The sequence below is a fragment of the Falco peregrinus genome, chromosome 5, assembly GCF_023634155.1.
Source record: "Falco peregrinus isolate bFalPer1 chromosome 5, bFalPer1.pri, whole genome shotgun sequence".
NCBI lineage: Eukaryota > Metazoa > Chordata > Aves > Falconiformes > Falconidae > Falco > Falco peregrinus.
In genome coordinates, this window is record NC_073725.1 from 108,249,213 (window position 1) to 108,269,739 (window position 20,527).

Consider the following 20,527-nt stretch of genomic DNA (forward strand, 5'->3'; position numbering starts at 1 on the left):
GTGATCTTGAAATTGCATTGGAAACAAAACTAAAACCCTTTGTAAAGTCAGTATTAACTTCTTATGCTAATGTAGTTAATCAGTGGTGAGCTGCTGGATTTTTCTTCTGCTTTCTCCCCCAGTCTGTCTTTCCGCTTAGCAAATTGATCCTTTGCTTCTCTACCAGTGTTAAACAAGATGCTGAAACACAAGTGGAGGTTTAGTGATGGAAAAACCTGTTCTGTGAGCAGTGTGGAGGTTGCTAGCTTGCATGCTTGCAGTCGTCTGCAAAATGATTAGGTGTCCTTAAACTTTGTTTCTTGGTCTAAAACTGGTAACTCTTTGTTCCACTGGTAGTAAATGATGGTATATTACTAAGGTAAAAGACTACTTTGGATTATGTATTGACTTTTTCATGAGCTTGCATGTGATTAACAAAAATTTGTTTTCAGTACCTCAGCCTAATTATGAAGTTTGCATTTCTGAGTAGTGTTTAATTGCTTTAACTTGTTAACATTTGTCAAGTCCTTGGCAGCCATTGGCTGAGAAATGTGAACTGCTATTGTTTTACTCTGCAGTGCATTGTTTTAAGTTGTATGTCTTCAGCAATGGAACACATTAGTTGAAATACAATGCAAACAGGAGACTGCTGAAGAACTTCTGCTTGAAGACTTAATCTTGCTGCAAGTAATGAGATTTTTTCAGCTAATATGCAGAAAAGCAACTGCTAGTGTTTCCTCTGGTCTCTTGGTTCCCACACTAAACAGTGGGATTATTTTTTCTGAAAGGACAGGCATATAAAAAGGTATTGGAGGTTCCTTTCCTTGTAAGCTTGTAAATTGCTGCTGTCAAAGACTAAAAGATTGTGTCCAGAAGCAGACCTGGCAAATAAAAGGGATTTTTAAAAACCAGAACCAACAAAGCCACACAAAAATCGTACCCCAACTTTAAAATGCACTTGTTGCTTCAGGAACCTGGGAAAGCATTACTAGTTGTGTATTTTTGATGAGTTCTTATGGTTATGATTACCCATTGGAAGCTTTATTTGATGATCTATTAAGCCATAGTAATCTCTGCTGTGGAACTGATAGGTTCTGAAAGCAACTTTTTAAAATCTGTGATAAAAGTGCTTTTAAATATCTTAATTTATAGTGAAATAGAACTAAAATTTGCAGATTCTAGTTTAAATTATAATTATTTCAGTTTTCAATTTAACTTTCTTGGAAGGAGTTACCACAATGACATGTTAGCATATGTATCATTAAAAGGCACAAGGAAGATTATGATTAAAATTTAACCGTGCTGCTTATTAACCTCCTATTAAGAAAGAGGCTGATGGTGTCATTTTGCTATCTTCAGGGCTGTGCTGCTAACACAATGCTGAAAATAAATTACTGTGCAAACTTGTTAGATTTCTTAAAAGCTAATGTACTCATTTTAAGAAGGGTCTGGTACATGGTGAGAAAACTGAACTTGTGTTGGGTGATTCTGTCTTGGTTGCCTAGGCATGTGAGTTCTGTGGTCGAAATTGCACCTGTAGCTATCATGTCAGAAAAGGGCCAGTGTGGAAAGGGTTATTGCTATGCTAGTTGTGGATACCTTGGTGCATGGCACCTTTAATCTGTGTTTATTTAGTTTTCTTTGTCAATTTACCTTCTCTAAATACAACAACGAAGATGTTAAATCAGGTTTGAGACCTTTGGCTTCACAGTTTTGCACTGTCATTAAGAGGGAAAGGAGAAGCTGCCCCGTAGTCTGTGGTCCAGGACTTTATTTCCAAAGAACCTGAAACTTGCAGACCATTTCAAGGGTGATAGGTTACTAAAGGAGCTAATACTACCCTGGTGTGTGGATTTCTGGCTTTGGGATTTGTTTTTTGTAAGCCATCCTGACAGCATTTTGTAATTTCATGTTTCTGCATGAGTTTTTATCAGACTTGGGTATGTTCTGTGGTTTTGGACAGAAAGAAAACTTTCCAGAGAAGTAACCTTTACTGTGCCTTGCCTTCTGGCAGGTAAAGGATTAAATAAAATTAGGCAGCTCTGACCTTTTCTGAGGAGGGAGGGAATATTGCTGGAAGATATGTACTATTTTTGAGTTTTTGGCCTTTACAGTTTTAGTAGTCCTCAGCCTCAGTATAAAGCCTGTTAGATTCTAATGGAGAAGGGAGGAAAGGATTTGCTCCCACCATGTTTTTCTGTTTTTCTCTTCTGTCTGTGAGTGTGGAGCTGCTGGTAGTCTAGTACGTACTGGAGATATGTGGGACTCTTGGTCCAAAATATACCTGTTGGATCTCTATAAATATGTTGCACGTTGGATCTCTAAATAAGCCTTGTGTTTATTTGCCAGGAGCATGCCTCTTGCATTTTGTCTGGAAGTGATGAGTAAAGAAGAATAACAATACCGTGTCTTTTGTCTTGTCTGGCTGGGTTAATGGTAGCTTGCTCAAAGTTGTACAACATCAGGCATGCTAAATTCACTTGTATTATTTCTTCTGTGATACTTCATCACAAGCACTCAGCTGGAGTGTGGGCCATTACAGGAACAGCTGTGAAGGCGGTTGCCTGCTTGGCTCTGTCTAGATCAGGGGTCCTCAAACTACGGCCCATGGGCCAGATACGGCCCCCCAGGATCCTCAATCCATCCCCCAGTATTTACAGAACCCCCCCACTGGAGGGTGGTGGTGGTGAAACCAAGCAGCCGCAGATGACTTCCTGCCACTTAATCCATGTGCCGACCCCCTGTTTAAAAAGTTTGAGGACCCCTGGTCTAGATGAACTGTGACCTCCCTCCTCACCTGCCTTGCAGCAAAAGACCTGGTAACAGTACAGAACCTCAGCACCTTCTTCTGCCCCTTTATAGGAAACATGGGTTGTTTCCTGTTGGATTGGACTCGAGTGTTGAACTGGACCAACTGGTTTTAGCTATGTAGTCTGTGTAGCTCATGAAGTGTAAGTTTGTTTGGGGTTGATCAGTGTTTTCTTCCTAATGTAAGCACATGCAGCACCCATAGAAGTGGTCATTAATAGCACTGCTCAGCATACAGAAGTTTTGTGTTTTCAGGTACATACTGTCCTTGCTGCCCTGTTGTACAGTTTTAAAGTGCTCTTTCCTTCTGTATAGCAAAGGAGAATCTACTGTGTTCAAGGCTCATACAGCAACTGTAAGAAGTGTTCATTTCTCCAGCGATGGCCAGTCCTTAGTTACAGCTTCTGATGACAAAACAGTCAAAGTGTGGACGGTTCACAGGCAGAAGTTTCTGTTCTCACTTAGTCAACACATAAACTGGGTTCGCTGTGCCAGGTAAGTACAGCTTTCTGACACACAGAGATGGGGCAGAGACTGAGTATCACGATCTTGGCTAACACATTTCTATTCAGGATAATTCAGGTGTGTGTAGTGACTGAAATATATTGCTAACCTGCAGAGGGATTCCTTTGGGTAATAGTTATGTACCCTCTTTGTGTTTCTTCAGTGATCTTTGTCAAGCAGAGACTTGCTTTGTGACTGTTCTCTGTTTCGGTTTTACTTGGTAGGAAGGCTTCTGCATCTTGGAGTTGCTAACAGAAGCAAAATGAGATTAATTGTTATTTCAGCTTAGTTCCTTTTAGATTTGTCGTTCCTCTTGTTAAAAATTATATACCTGTGCTCCTTCCAAAATGCTGAAAGTGTTGCCATAATAAAAACATTATTTCCAGGTAACTGTCTTGGGTTTGGTTTTCAGTTGTCCATCTCAGTTGTGCTGAGTTTTTAAGCGTTATATGCATCTAGGATAAAGCCACAGTTTCTCTGTAGGTGAAAAGTTCGTTGTAGTTCTTGAATGCGGTGGTGGGCAGTAGTACTGTAGATGCCTACAGAGCAGAAAGAATGTTTTTGCAGTATGTATGATGATGATCTCTAGTTAGGGACTCAAGTCTTGATCCTGCAAAATGTATGTCTCTGAAGAGAGGGATTGATCTGTCTTGTATGTGAAATTTTGAGATAGAAGCTTAATATGTTCTTGTAAGGAGCTCAAATGATATTTGATCTTCTGCTGCAGCTGTTTACCTTGGGAGCAACTGTAGTGCCCTGAATGCTTGTTGCAAAGGTAGGATTTGTTTTGAATCAAGGTAGAGAAACAACTTGAGGTAAGCTTAAATTGAAGCAAGGAGGACAGGAAGTCTTAAGTTGGACTCAAGACTTTCCTGAGGGTTATTTTATGTACTTTTGGAATTAGGGGTGGTTTGAGGTCTTAAAGCTGCTTTTTTTTTTTTTTTTTTTTTCTCTCTCTCTCTCAACTTACAGCAATTGAATTTTTAGTCTCACTGATGCCAGCGTGACTTCTTGAAGAGCAAAGTGTTTTTACCAACATACCTTGACAACTGGCCAAAACCAGTTGACCTTGTACACCTTTTGGGGGATTTTCTTAATTGCTGTAACTCTTATCTTAGATTCTCTCCTGATGGACGATTGATAGTTTCAGCCAGTGATGATAAAACTGTCAAACTGTGGGATAAAAACAGCAGAGAATGTATACACTCCTTCTGTGAGCATGGGGGGTAAGTACCTGGTGGTGCATGGGGACCAGCCTTCTTGAGATTTCTGAAACAGAGATGTCTGATGAATGTACACCTGGTTTTCTGACTATGGTCGAAAGTCCTTGTCCTGGCAATCATTTCTACCTCTTAAAAAGTCATTAGCATCTATTACAAAAGCAGCCAGCAGAGGATGAGATGCAAAAAGAGCTTCCAGTATTGCTTTGACCTTTTTATGACTTCCCCAGATTAGAACCTGAAGGGTTATATTTTGGTAACTGTCCAGCACGTCTAGCCTTAGTTTCTTTATGCTTGTTTGTTTTTGAAGATGCTTAAATTCTTTATTTCTTCTTCTAGCTATGTTAAGCTCTTTTATTTCGCTCTGAGTCAAAGTAAATTAAAAGAGCAAAAGTGTATTGGTAGATTGGTACTTGACTGCTTTGTTTCAACCTCAAATTTTTGCATAACAAGGTTATTCTAAAAAACACTGTGTAACAGAAAAACAGCTGTTGAATTGGGATTTTTTTTCATCAAGAATATTGAGCCACAGCAAAAATTAATTTGTTCAGAAACACAAAGCAAGTCCTTAGAGAACTGAGACTGAATTCTTCCTAATTTCTTGCTGCATTGAATTAAGTACAAAGTTGTGTTCTTTCCAAGTAATACACAAATGCAGACAGCATTATTTTATTGAGTGCTCTTAAGAATATAGCTTGTCCAAACAACCTGTTGAAATATGTCAACTTCCTCAGCATTTGATACAGGAATACTTAAAGGATAATTAATTTTATCGAATTTCTGGCATAGGTTGTGTGAGGAGTTAAAAGGTGCTCTTCACTGAAGGTTCTGAAGGCTTTACTTTACTTCTGAGGTCAAAATAAAAATTGATTGCATACAGGTCCAGAAAGGAATTTGGTCTCGGTCTCACTACCTTCCAAGTGGCAACATACGATTTCAGACACAAATTGAGTAAGTTCCACCTTAAAGTTAGTTAAGCCTAACAGAAGAAAAATAACTGTTCAGTCTTGTACACGCTCTAGAAATCCTGTTTAGTAAAGATGTATATTATGCAAACATTAAATGAACACTTTAAAATGTTGTTGTGACAGTTGGATCCATCAGATTTTGGGAGGCTTGTACCTATAGCTCCTACACCTGAAATGCTAAACGTTGAAGATAGTATGCTTAGATATACACCAAACAGACTGCAGGATTATAAGCAAGGCCTTAAGAGGAATTCAGCAATATACATTTTCAGGTTATCTCCTTTCCATAGCATTCAATGCACCATGATGTAGCTTCCCTTCTTGAAAAGATCTTTTTGATCTTTAGCAAGAGTTGAATGTAAACAATTGGATTTAACTGCAATTTACAGGTTTGTGAATCATGTGGATTTTCATCCCAGTGGTACATGCATTGCTGCGGCTGGTACAGATAACACAGTGAAGGTGTGGGACGTTAGGATGAATAGACTCCTTCAGCATTATCAAGGCAAGTTAAGATCTTAGAAAAGGTGGACCTTTCCATGTGTTGATATGAATTGCTCTGAAGTCCAAGGACTGTTTCTCCATCACCTGCTGCTTTTCCAGAAAGGCACTGGGTTAGGCCTGCCAGTGGAAGCATTTTTTCACCAAATATCATGCTTCGTTTTGTGTTTGCTCCAAGACTGATTCTCACATGTTGGTGAGAACCAACTCTATTCTGATTTCTCCTCCACTATCCACCATAAAAAAGCAAAAAAGCCTCAGTGCTGCAACCATGTTGCAGGTGTGCGTGGGTGTTATTTGTGATGCCACTTGGTTCGTATTCACTGATTTTGAGATGATGTGTAGTGAAAAGGATGTGGTCTTTGCCTCTGTATAAGCCTGTGGGACAAGTCAGATGCATTCCGGCAAAGCAAAAGGTTAAGTTCTCTGTGAGAAAATTAGGAAAAGTTAACAAAAGAGGAAAACCAAAATCAATCAATTGCATTTCTATACCATGATCCTTGTTTATGGTTCCTCCTGCATTATCTGGTTTTCAGCTTCTAGAATTAGTTTTGACCTTGTTATGACTTGTCCAGATCGGCTTGTCCTTGGATTAGCTAGTTTTTATATTTAGGAGTCTGAATCTCCACGCCCACCCCTTTCCAAATGGCATCTTCTGCCATTACCTGTTCTTGTCAAACTGATTAGTGCTGCTGTTTGGTAGAACTGGGTACGAAAAATGTGCTTTCCTGGCCTTGCAAGTTCCTTGTGAGTTTGATTGTCCCGTTTTGTGAATATTAGTTTCCTGAGCCTAAATGAGGCTTTTCTTTCCTTTACTATACCAATTCTTAAGGCTGATGTAGTATTTTGTAAATCCATGCATTCTCAATTACTGTTTCCACTATAGATAGCTTGTTAAACTTAATTTTGTTAACTTTTCACAAAGACTGCTTCTGGCATGCTAGTAAAGCAGATCAGAGGTACTGGGCTGGAGCTTGCTGTGTTCTTTCTGCCATCCGCATCAAATACTGTCGGTTCCTGCTGCCACAGCCTCACAACTGAATGCTGGGCAGAAAATACGTAGTAAAATAGCTTGTGGTTGATTCCTGCTAACTTTACAAGTTAGTTTTTGAGTTCTAAATTAAAGCTTCTGCTGGCTTTACGTAACAAGAATCACTTTTTAAGGTGCTTTTGACTGTGTATCCCTTTACTCACAGGGTGACGAAAGAATTAACAGGCTCTCAGTAAAAGTTCTGTAGTTTCCCTTGATACAGAAAGGCAGAGAAACTGGAGTGATGTTTAAGGAGCAGAGTTCTTTGGTTTGTCTTCCTTCACAGCAACCTGTGAAAGACTAGACCACTTCTGGTAGATGAGAGCGATGGTGGTTACTCATCCCAAAGCAAATGCAGGTTGTCTGCAGAGAAACTATTATCATGGAAGTCATTTGGATTCCATAAAAAAGAAAATAAAAGCTCCTCAAAAAGAGGTTGCTGTGGAATAGAAACAGTCTGGCAATAACTTCAGAATGCTTTTGTAGTTCTGTATGTAGAGGGCTGTTCTTCTGCTGTTTGCATATAGATGGAAACACTATTATGATCATCTGATCTGACTATTAAGCACTGATGGTGACACCACTATCATTGGAACAGGGTTTTTTCTTGAGTAGGAAAAAAAATAAACTCTTACTCCTTACTTCTAGCATCAGTCTCCTGGACTTGCACTGTGCTTTTATTCTTGGCTTGTGGTGTGGTCCTCTCAAGTGTATTCTCCCTGCGTAGTCAAGCTGAGCAGTCTTTGAATTATTCTTCAGTTGGAATCCTGCCTGAGCTCCTTGAACTCTCATATAATGTGATTTATTTTTTTATTTCTTCAGTTATTCTTACGGACTCAGAATCACTCCCAGTTCTCTGATAGTTAACAAGATCCAATGGAAATCAAGCCTTCTAATGACTGTTCCAAGTCATCAGTATAGAGCTGGTACAATTACAATGATGAATACTGAAGTGTAATTCTTTGTGTAATAAGTATTGTTAACTTGTGACCCATATCAATAGTTGGAAATGCCCTCTTGAAGTCTTGTTGCTAAAATAGGTAGTGTGTTTAAATACTTGAACAGTGTCAGATTGTCCTTTAACCTACTTTATCAGCTTTTCAACAGTGGCAAGATCTGCAGTGTGTTTCCAGCCACAGTATAACTTGGCTCAAAAAATCGTCTCTTCCTGCTTTCCACTTACTGCTATTAAATTGTCTGAATCTAGTGTGGTTTAGGTTTGGCTGCCAGGTTTATTTTTTGTCTTGGAATTACACATTTCCCCTGTATCCCACCCTTACTGAATGGCATTTTAGTCTGACACGCTTGCTATTGAAGAGATCTTTTTCCTGTTATGAGTGTTATTTTTAACAGCTACTATATAAATCCTAATTGTCTATTAAACTTTGAACTAGAAATAGTCATAAAGGCCAAAGAGACCTACAATTGCAGTAGTACCTGCATGCACTCATTGCATGCACCTGTGGCTGCAAACTGATGCGTTTTTAATGTGTTCTGGAGATGTGTTTGTTAAGTCCCAGTCTTCTAAGGGTTTATACCCGTGCCTTTTGGCTAAACCGGGTTTAGCTTTGTGGCTGTCCTATATGAAGCTGCTGTCTCAGTCCCACTAGATGGCACCTTTTCCTTTGGTTCCAGCTGCCTCATGTCAAGGGAATCCATTTTAAAGATTAAGTTGCATGGAGGAGTTAATAGATGAGTAGCCCTGCCAGTTGTTTTCCAAAACTGATTAGTCTTTTAGTAGTGTTGCTCTTGTCGCCAGGACAAGAAAGTTTCCAGGAAAGTTGGAGGTAGAGAGCAAACTGCAAAACTTTTGTATTGTGTGTAGTGTGTAGTTTGGGGTTTTTTCTTTTTTTTTTTTTTTGCGAAGTAAAGTATGCTCTGGTCACGCTTACTGTACAGAACAGACAGATGCTTTATTCAGTCTTCTACTTGGCACTAATATTTTCGTACAGCAGATCATCCCCCTACAAAAATGGCTGATGTTTATCACCTGACATTTTTGCCCTGTGCAAAGTTGTGTGTGGGGCACCTCTGTTGCAGATCTGAAAACAGCTCTTTTTTTTTTTTTTTTTAACAACTGTGTTTAAAAAGAACAGTTGGTACTCTTACACAGTTCAGATGGGGCTGGATAGCAGTTCTCCCTTTGCTAGGGACTGTGATTATTTCAAGTCCATCCTAATTTATCTTCTCACTGGTGTTTACTAAGGTGTTGCATTCACTGTTTACATACAATTAGTACTGTCAGACTTGGGACAGTTATGTTCAGTCACTCTGTAGGCTGGCATGACTCAGTTTTAGTTGTTAACCCCCCAGTCTAAGTCCCTTACCTGACTGTTATTTTTCTAGGGCTTGGCTAGTGGAAGGGTAGGCTTGTAGCAGCAAGTCACTGGGAGATGCCACCTCATGCTGCACCGGATTTGTTGTTTGCCAGATGAAATCAACTGAGGTTGCAGGACATGTAGGCAAGTTTTTGCAGAGGTGTTGTGAATGGTCTGGTGGGAGGTATGAGCTGGTTTGACAGAGGAGAGGTGAAGTTTTCTCTGAGCTTATGACAGCCAGGAACTCCTCAGATGCAACAGCTGTGACTGCTTATACAGCCACAGTCTGTGTGATTTCTTTTGATTATGAAAAGGTTTTTTGGTGAAGCTGGAAATACTTTATTTGCTGTCTGGAACTTGGAGGATATATTAATTTGTGCGATTCTTTTCAGGACTTGCCTTAGTCAAGAAAATATGTTTGCCTTTACCTGAATATATAGACACTAATGGAGTGAGGAATATTACAAATCATTCAGAATAAAACTTTCGAAGGATAAATGTATTTGGCACTCTTTCAGGGGGAAAAACTCCACATAGAATTTTTATCCTTTAATACATAGTACAGTACAGGGCTGGGGGAGACACAGGAAGATCTAGCAGTGTGGTAGAAGCAGTGTTCACCAACAAGAGTAACTGTTCAGAAGTTACCTGTGGTAAGGTGTTTTCTTAGTCATACAGGTCAAGAACTTGTTCTCAGAACTTAAGCTGAGGTATCTCGTGTTCCTGAGAGTTTCAAAAGTAGATGCATTCTGTTTTACAACTGAACAAGATTATTTCAGATTTCTGCTTAAAATCAACATCTGGGGGAAAGAAAAAATTGGTTCTTTTGTCTTTCAGAATTTATTCTGAGGTTTTTTGATGTGCAGTTTGGATTTGAAATGCACAGTAGACTCTCAAGGGACTGTAAATTTAGTTGAGAAGGGGATGTATTACTAGGAGTAGATTCAAGATACCAGGGCATTTGGAGGACACAGAGTATAATTGAGAATAATTTGATAGTTAAAACCCTCTTCAGGCATAGTCTTAGTATTCTTTAATGTCAGACATGCTCAGCAAGCTATGCATGTGTAATGTACTGCTTTTTCTCATAAATAAATATGTTCAATAGCCTGTTTTGTAGAAGTTCAGGGAGGGGGGAAAAAGCCCTACATTAGTTAGATGTTTAATGTTACAGTGAACTTAAGTGTAGTTTGACTTTTTTGCTAGAGCGTTTTCTTTAGCTCTTTTCAAAATAACTCTTAATCTTCATACAGGAAGGATTAATTTATTGGAAATTCATACCCTTGATAGTTTGTCTGTTCATACTTGTTTTAAATTTTCGGTGAGTCAAACTGGATGTCTGAAGAAATACTGCTTATACTGGTCCATTTTCAAGTTGCTGATTCTTCTTTCCTAGTTCCTCTTAAACCCAATCCTGGTTAGAGTTGGGTAGGAAAACAGAAGAACCTGTGCAATGCCAAGCTTCAGTTTTTCTTTCATTGTAATTTCAGTCATCATCTTAATGCACCAGCATATAGATTTTATTCTAGAATGACTTGAGAGCGAGAAGAACAGATCCACAATAGTAAAATTTGTCAATGTCCAGCTCTTTCACAGAATCATATAGCTCACTTTGCATATATTTACATTTTGGGGCTATGCTGGAAGCTTTTGTAGCCTTAAATCTCCCAGAATAATTGGCAAAGCTTTTTTCTTTTCAATAAAGTAGTGCCTATTTTTACAAGAATTGAGTACTGCCCTTCTTCGCCAGTGCTTTGAAGAGATTTTGTGGAATGTTTCTCCCATGATAATTTTCCTGTTGAACTTTATAACAGAAAATTGGAATGTACTTGTACTTTATTTTATTCTTTTGCCTTGGGCTTATGTAAACTGGTCTCAGTGACTATTATATATGTTTTTTCCATCTGTAGTGCACAGTGCAGTGGTAAACAGTCTGTCTTTTCACCCCTCTGGAAACTATCTGGTTACTGCTTCCAATGATTCAACTCTTAAAATTCTGGACTTGCTGGAAGGAAGACTTCTGTATACTCTTCATGGTCACCAGGTGAGGCAAAGCCTTTTACACATTATGTGTAGCCCGTAACAAACCCGGCAGATCTGTGCTTGAGCCTTTAATTCTTCATGGCCAAAAATATTTTGAAAACTTTCTTGCATAAAATTACGATGATAGTACTACTAATAATCTTTGAGATCATCACTGTTTTGGAGGGGAGGCCCAGGGTGAAGGAAAGAGGTAAGGCAGGAATGGAAAGCATGAGAAAGCAAGACAAAAAGGGAGCTCCAGTACTGAGGATGCAAGTGTGAGACCTGAGGGGCACAGTCAGAGCTATGCCCTAGACTCTAATCCTGTGTCTGTCATGCATTCTTTGTGCAGCTCTGACTGTCTCCCCCTCTAGAGTGGTGCAAATAACACTTGGCCCCCTGGTGTAGGTGTTGTGAAGGTGAATGCTGTTCATCTGACAGGAGACTTAAGGACTTAATGGAGGAAATCCATTTTGGGGTGTGATTTTTGGAACATGTTTCCATTTTGTTAATGGACTGAATTAAATAATTGAAGGTGATAAATGCTTCTGGTTAGTTAAGTTTAACTGATTGGCCTATTAGCATTATGCTGCTGGATGTGTTGCTTGTAAGGTTAATTATATGAAACCTTGGGGCTCTCTTTTTAAATGTTAAATGAAAATAAATAGACCAATTTCATTGTTCATGCTGAGTGGGGCTCAAAGGCATAAAAAAGCAGACCTGCTTTAAAGGTTCCCTTCCCACAGGGACAGAGAACAGCAATTCTTAACCCACTTGTATCTCTGTTAAAATGGGGGCTGAGTCTTACAACATCAAAACTAGCCAGCAAAAATAACAGCCTGAAGCTGTTGCGGGTCATGGGCATGGTTCTGGGCAATAATAGTAGCTGTGTAAGCTGGAAAACTGATAATTCTGGCTTCTAGTAGCTTTTAGTGACTGCCTTGTCTGATGTCTGGAAAGATCAAGTTTGTTCTGTAACTTCTCTTTTGCTGTCTATTGATAAACTTTTCTCCTTTTTTGTAATAATAATGGAAAAACAGGACAGCCTCATACTTAAGACTCTACTTCATGGAAAGATGTGATTAAAACTGACCGAAGGGTTCAAATGTTGAAAAGAATGGGGGGGAGGATAACAAATCCTGGTTATCCTAACATGTAAACCCTAACTACGTAGAACATTCTTCCTTTGAAAACTAGACTAAGTGGATACTCTTATCAGATTGGGGCTGCAAAGCTTCAAACTGTTGTCTTAATTTTGTTTTCATATTTGTCTTTTGTGTTCTGGAAAAGGGTAAGTGTGGGAAGACAGTGGATCTGTGCACCTTTCATCCTTCCCTCAGGAAGGGATGTGCCTGGTTGGTTATTGTTCAGCAGGAAGCTGAACCTGCTTTCCATTTTCCTCCCTTCTGAGCTGTAGGTTGCTTCTCACTGAGTGCAGCGGCACAAAACACCCCACAGAGTTTAGCTTTGAGTGAGAGTCCAAAACTGTCTATGGTGGTGGAGGTCTTCAGAATTAGATAATGGAAAGGCCATTAAGGCTGATGCTGTACTTAACTCAGGGCTTCTATGAAACAGTTGATTTGTGAGTCATCTGTTCAGAAGTAAACTTAAAGCTCCATATTTCCCCTCCCCCACTGTTTCAGATCAGTAGGACCTCTGCCACTCTTTCCTAGGCATCTAACTGGTATTGGAAATGCTTTGACAGTGGAACAGCTGAAGGGTAGTTGCCATTGTGGGATTTTGCCTCCTTCAATTTGGAAACAAGCAGAAGTATGAAAGTGGCTGGTTGTGCTTTTTGGTCATCTTTGAGGGTATTGCGCCAAGGTGGCAGTGGAACCAGTTCTAGCATAGCCCTGGCTGGCATTCCCTCTGTTGGCATGTCCTGTTTTGTTGTGGGTTAGTTCTTTTGATGCCTGATGTAACAGATACACTTTTAGTGGAAAAATAAGGTATGATAACCTGTGCTCCATTCACAGTAAGCAACTGGCAGTGACAACAAGCCCTGCTTTTACCAGAAGCTGCTGGGGTGGATTGCTGCACTGGCCGCAGCTTTTGACTGCTTTGCTCATAGATAAACCCAGGCTGCTTAGTGCTGAGGGCTTTATTTTCCCCTCCATTCTCACTGTGATTTCTGCCAGTATCTCAAAGTGGCTAAAAATGAAGTGGGTGTGGATTTTTTTTGGTCATTAAGTAGATTTGCCTTTTTAAGTGAGGGCTATAGGTTAGTCACCAAATGAACAGCCTGTTCTGAAGACATTCTTGAGTTGTGACTTCGTGTGGGTGAGTGAATATGCTGGTTGAGACTTTGTTCCTGCTCTGACAGCGGTCTGCCATTATGTTGTTCTGGGAAGGGTGCATGCGAGTGGACACTTGAAGGAAAAAAAACTTTAATGTCCTTAAGACATACTTTGACGCAACTGTTGGAGTGCCAGGAATTTGTTAGCAGCTGATTAGCTGTAGTTTACATAGGGAGGATTGCCAAGTTTACATTGCTGTCTTTAATTGTAATGTAGCTGGCCCCCTCGTAGCAGAAGGATTGTTAGAGATGGGAGTTTGCAGCTTGGAGCTGACATCTTGCAGCTGCAAAGTATCATTCTGTATTGTGCTGCATATTTTAGTTCTGGAGTGCTTCAGGCTGTGAAGTACTCTTGCCTAATTCCATACAGATGAGACACCGGGTTGGTATGTAGGTCCAACTCTGGTACTGAATCATCGTTGGGGAACAGAATGTTTTGGGGCTCATAAGTCACCTCCGGAGAGTTGCTAGAGGAGAGCAGGTATGTACACAGTGCTTGTCTGCCCTTTGGGGTGGTTTGGTTAAAGCATTTCCAGACTGACTTCCTTAGTGAAATGGAAGTTCTCAGTAAATATTTAGAAAACATCTGCATGGTTATGTTTATAAATAGGAAGACAGAAAATGCAAAATTACGATTCTCTAAGCAGGCTTGACTTGAACCCTGAAGTAGCTGCATTCTACCTACCTGGGTGGCATACATGCTGTCTGCTTCTGAGCAGGTGCGCAGGAAACAAATGTGCTCCTTTACGGTCTGCTGCCAGCTCTACCTAGGTGGCGTTAAACTTCCACGCAGGCCTAGTCCTCTGTGAACGATGTGAGGACATCTCAGGGCTGCACAGAACTGGACCAACAAAGGGAGAGAAAGGTGTGTTGCAAATAGTAAGTAGTTGATTTGAGATCAGTGGGTTTGAGTATTAAAAGGAAATAAGAGAGCTCTAGTCTTCCCTGGTATTTTTTTAAACTGAAGCTTTCAGGACTTAAAAAGCTACCCAAGATTCATTATAGGGTGCCAGTATACATTTTTCCCTGTGTTAGCTGTAGCCCTTACTCCTTGATGAAGGAAGGTGCAGGCATGACAGTCTTGCCCTGTGTAGTAATACAGGTATTTTTCAAAGTTCAGTGGACTGAGAATCCTTCTGACTTCTTGTCAGAGGTATTCTGTGTGAAAACATCTCTTGCTGCCATTGCCGTCTCTGTCCCCAGTGCTTTTCTCCTTGGTTCCCTTTTCCTCTCCCTTTCTCTCTGTTTTGTGTTACCACTCTCATTCTGCAGTTCTTAGGAATCTGCTTTTTTAATCTAAGCATTTTTCTTCTCCTTACTGTTGGAGATGTGGATTCTTTCTGCAGTCCCTATAGCTTTGCACTCTGTCCCTGCTTGAGGACAATACTTGGTGCTGTCCTGCACTTCTTCGTTAGCAAATGTGCAATACCAGGACTGACACCTTTTCCCCTTCTCACATCTTTGGGATATCTGTGTTGTTAGTAAAAAATACAACAAATATCCATGCTTTCGTAGCTACTTTTTTTTCCTAGCTCTTATCTCTTTGTAAGATTGGGGTTTTTCTGTCTGATGCTTCTTCTGCAGGATACGTACCAAAGTGGGTGTAACTTTGTCACCAGTCTTGCCCTTTGTATTTCTTCCTGCCTCTGTCGTCTTCTCTGCATTATCTTTCTTTTCCTACTAAGTATTCTGCTATTGTCTTTCACCTATTCTGATGAGATTGAATAGATCTTCATAGCTGTGGATTTCCTGGCTGCATGTTCATCATTGATGCTGGGATACAGGCTCAGTACTCCCACCGTACCAAGAGGGCTGTTAGTTTGTATCGGTCTTCACTGAACTCTTTTCACTGCTTTCTCTGCTGCTGGAACGAAGTGATAGGTGGAAGACACATGACATTCACCTTTTTGTTTCAGACTCTGTGCTCTTTGGCACTTGAATGCATTTATCGAGTTTCTTACCAGCCCTTGGTGTTTTCCTAATTGTCTTGATCACTTACTCTTTGCATCTTTTGCACCTCTACCTTCTGTCATTTCAGTGTCCATCTGTCCAAGTGTGACTTGCTGCCTTCTCCAATGCCATGAAGCAGTTGAGAGCATTGTGAACAGTGACAATGACTGCTCTGTTTATTATTGTTTCTTTTATACCTTGAATTGATGATCCCAGTGTGATGGTTGCTGCTGGATTTGCTTCTCAGACTTTGTCACCGCTTGTATCTCCTTTTTCTCTTTGCACTAGTTAATTTGTTCAGGGACAGTTTGACTGAATGTACTGGCTCCTATCTCCCCACTTTTACATCTCCTTGTGGGCAGTGGAAGAGGAAGCTCTCCTTTAATTTGACTCTCTGCATCCTCTAGATACGCCTTGTTCTTTTACCTGGCTCTTCTCTGGTATGCGTTAGTTTCTCTCAGGATTTAAAACATAAAACAAGAAAAAAATCTACTTGCATCCTTGGCCCCACTTGTCTCTCCAGCTACTTTCCCCTCTGCCTCTCCTTTCACTGTGCAGACTGTGCATCATTAAACTACTCTCCTCAGGTTTATTCCTGGACCCTCTCCAGCCTGGCTCTTGTTTCTTATGTTATGCTGAAGCCAAAATGTTAGCTCTGTTCCTAGCTGAAGATTGCAAGTCTGGCCTCTCTTGAATTGACTGTTGCTCTTGGCCCTGCTGTTCTTGAAATAGTGTGCCTTCTGTCCTCCAGCAGTTCTATGGGAGTGGAAATGGTGTTCAGGAGGGCTTTTGCTGTGATTGTCTGCTTATTATTTATAGATGGTACACATTCATCTGCTATCTGCATGCGGTTATGACTGTTTCCTCCAGGCATATTTCCGTTTCTACAAACTAAACTCTTGGCCTTTCTCTTAAGTATTTATTTCAGAGAAATCTATTTTTAACTCCACCTTTGAAAGCTTTGTGTTCAGGGATGCTGTTCCTGTTGTCTCTTGTCATCCCTGTGTCAATTGTTACTGATGCTCTTAGCATCCTGCCAGTCACTTGTTCAGTGTTGTAATTTGTGTCCTGGCTTGAGATCCCATCTCTCTAGGTGATGAATGCATTCAAGCCATTCAGCATAGTTCTGAACCTCACACTTAACGTTTTGTGTAAGCTGATCCACCTGTGAATTGCTAGGGCAATAAAGGCTTTGTGATCACTAGCTTCCTTCTGTAGGAAGTGGGGGAAAAAGAGGCGAAGGTATAATCTCTGTCTCTGGGTTGGGTGATGGTCTGCACATAAACTAGATTATGTAGCATGCTGTGCCCCACCCTTCTTAGCTAGGACTGGCGTGCCACCAGGTGTTTCAGCTACCATGGTGTGGCTGTCTGACCTTGCCTGTATCTTGTTCATTGAGAATGCTGCTGCGAAGGACTAGGTTTGATCCTGTTATCATTCCTTCTGTATGGCTTCCGTTTTCCTTCCAGTTTCTTTGCTGCATCCAGTGTGTGAGCCATTTGTCCTTTTCAAGGCTCCCTGGGGCTTATGCCCTCCCTGCCTGGTACCCCTCTTTAACTAGAGGGGATGAATGTTGATTAGTGGCAATGTTCTTCCCACTCAACACTTCCAGTGGATGACTTTTTGCTCTCTTCTGTATTTTCCTCAAACTTTCTGCAGCATTCTCCCTTACTATAGTAGTTTCAAACTCTATTTGACATGCACAAAAGCTCAGCAGTCTTCATGTTGGATTGCTGAGGACTAACTAGAAATGTTCCTTATTGCTAACGTGATGTATCTCATTGTCCATTCCTATCTCTCTGCAGCTTGCTGTTTAATCTACAGTAAGAAGCTGTAGGAATTTGGGGGCTGATGCTAGCACCTAGCACAATGAGGATGCAGAACTGGAGCACCCAGGGAATACTAATAGAAGGGCATTTGTATCCTGCTACAGGAAGAGGAGAATAAAGTGATCCTTTAGAAGGTTGCTGCATCTCACGTGTTCTAGTTGCATGGGAGACAAGCTTAAAATTCTCCCTACAACTTGTATAGAATATACAGCTGCACCTTTTTGACACTTTTAATGCAAACAGTAAGTTTACAGAGGGAAGAAAAAAAAATCTGAAGGAAGATTTTAATTCTTCAGTCTCAGGACACGTTGTCCAGGATTGCATCAGGCATCTGCTGGATCTCTGCCATGCTTACCTGGAACAAATGGCAGTTAGGCTGTGTCTAATCACTGGCAAGTGTAACTTTATTTTTGTTTTGTGTGTTTATATTAAATTGTGAGAGTATTTGGCAAACTATTATTTGTATGTTGCTATAGCAAACCTGTTATATCAGGGAAGAGTGCTGTAAGCATGTAGCAAAAATACTTTTCACTTAATTTATGTCAACAAATCTGTAGAGGATGTTGTGTCTATAGACTTGTTTATTCCCCCTTTAGTTTATAAAGGTACATTCAGTCTTTGGTATCACTTCTGATTTTGGGAGGAATATGTTTTGTTGAACTTTTTTTCACTTCAGAATGCCATGACTTTGGAGTCACTTCATTGCCTGTTTCGATGTGATTTGTATTGTGCTAAACTTTGTCTAAATACACTGAAATATTTAGTTGGAAAAAAATAATTTTGTGAAATATCACTCCTCTCCAGTATTCCTCACTTCTGCTTCTTCCTGAACTTTGTTTTAATGTCTTGAAAGCTTTTTTCCACCCTTCCTGACTCTGACTGGTTTATTATAGTCAGTGCAGCTTCTGTATACTCAGCTCTGTTATCTTTGAGCAGTATTCACCACTGTGGAGATTTCTGGCTATGTACTTGTTTCTGCCCTTTCTTATGGCTTATTTGTTTTTTGCTTTTGCATATTTTTAGTCTCCATTCCTGACAGTGTGGTCAGAGGGTTGAATTGCTGGGGAAGGTGGGTGGAAATAGAAGGCAGAAGCACGTTTTGTCTCAGCTGATTGATGGCGGTGACTTTGATTTGAAATATCTGCACTACATAACACTGTGTTAGTTGAACTAGCTTAGTCACACTGATGACTGTGCATGCATTCTGAAATTGCTGCTACTAGGTCATTTCTGGCAAGATCTCTTGAGTGAGATGTTGCTGTTGGAAGGCCTCAAACCCTTTTGAAATCATTGCAGGTGAAATGATAATATGGAAATACCTTAATATGTTTTAAGGAAGCTAAAACTTCACACTGGGAGTGACCACATTAGGACTGTACTTTTGCTGGCATAACCTTGCACCAGCACGTTTGAAAGCACACGGGGCTGCGGGACACGGGTTGCAGATAGAGTTGGGTACTTACCCAAGTGCAATCTTTGGGTATTTGTCTACCTTCAGGGTTCATAATAATGAGCTCACTTTTACAAAGGAGAGAAAGAAGGGAAGCCAGAAAGAATCAGGATTTCAGATTTCCATGCAATTTCCATTGGGAAGATGTGAACTCTTAATGCATAGTCTGTCCTTGCAGCTTGGTACAAGGTGAGAAGCTTCTTCCCTTGCCTTCCGAGATAGGTGATCTTGAAAGAGGGTAACTCCTGTTAGGAGGTGTATGTTTGTGTGGTGGGGTTTGGTGGTGGTGGTTGTAGCTTTTCTGGCTGTGTTTTTAGTTTTGTTTTTTTATGGTTTGGGGGGAGGGGGTTGGTTGCTGTTTTGTTGTGGGTTTGGGTTTTTGTTGTTCTGTTGTTTTTTTGTTTTTTCAGCCTGTCGCTAGTTCAGGTTGCTTTTCCCAGCAAACCTGGCCATAGGCAGCATCTGGAAATGCTCATTGCTGCCTTTGCCTATTTCAGCTTGGGCAAAAGCTCAGGCTTAGGACAGACTGCAAAGTAATGGGTTCAGTAGCTGACATGAAACTTCACTATCAGGGTTCTCAGCTGTTTATTCTAAGCAGAACAGTTTGTCTGTTGTGTCTGCACTTGAACACATCTAACGGTTTCTCAGCTGTTTAACTGCATCTTGGAGCGCCTGCCTCATCCTCCCCATGTGCGTTGTCCTCTGTGCTTTCTGAAAGGTTGAAAATGTATTAAAATAGACATGTGGTGTGAAATGCATGCTTTTACTCAAGCTGTACTTCAGCAGTCGGTGCCATTAGAGAGAAACCATAGCCTCTCAGAACTTGCTTGTTTTAAGAGCGAGGCTTCTTCAAAATGCAAGTGCCTGTGCTGTATGAAAATGATCCTGGATGTGTTAACTCTGGCATCTCTTCTGTAAAACTAAGAGAAAAGCAGTTTAAGCCATCCTCCTATTCTTCAGTTAAAGTCCTGACAGCTAACATAAGCCTGCATACATCATTAGGCTGTAGCTTAAGGATGGCAGACGATGGTATTGTAAGGGGTGCCTGCTTGCTGCTTGTATTCTCCTGTGCTGCTGCAGGTGCCTGTTTGGTTTGAGGCCTCTGTCATTGCTTGGCTACATGCTTCACATGTAAGGGGGTTTGAAGCAGTGATTCTGATTTGTTTCTGATGCCTTTGGATGTCCCCCCCGTGTTGACTTTGTCCAGCTAATTGGTATCCAAAGAGAATAGCTGCCTCCTGCAAAACTCTAGATAATACTACAGAATACAGTATATAGAAGCTGATGTACAAGTACAGTCTACTCTGCTGATGCTGCTCTGTCAGCCATTGGGTGACCTGTTCCTTTAATCAGTGTTCCTCAGCCTTGGCTTTTTCTTTCTCCTGTACTGAAAACTTTGTGGGCTTCTTGACTGCCAAGTCTCGAATAAAACGAGTAATTGGATTCTGCTCTGAATACTGAATCTTATGCATTCAGTTATTCTGCTTGTGCAGTTTTTTTGACTTAAAATGCTTGTAACCCTGCCTAAATTAATTGATGCTAATTGATTGCTTTGGTTGATAGCTGGTCAGGCATGTTTTAAAGTTAGGTCACGGTGGAGTAAACGAGAGCTTTAAGCCTTGGGTCTTCTGCAATGAGCAGTTTGTATGGAA

At 40.6% G+C, this 20,527-nt stretch overlaps 1 protein-coding gene across 3 annotated transcripts in view; it reads left to right on the plus strand.

Moving 5' to 3' along the window:
* Window positions 1–20,527, plus strand: part of POC1A (POC1 centriolar protein A) — a 59,570-nt gene that overhangs the window by 5,031 nt on the left and 34,012 nt on the right. For all 3 annotated transcript variants that reach the window (XM_055805322.1, XM_055805321.1, XM_055805323.1), the window contains exons 4-7: window positions 3,103–3,282; window positions 4,410–4,517; window positions 5,869–5,984; window positions 11,239–11,372. In XM_055805322.1, coding sequence (XP_055661297.1) covers window positions 3,103–3,282; window positions 4,410–4,517; window positions 5,869–5,984; window positions 11,239–11,372 — 538 coding nt within the window. The remainder of the gene's footprint in view (window positions 1–3,102; window positions 3,283–4,409; window positions 4,518–5,868; window positions 5,985–11,238; window positions 11,373–20,527) is intronic.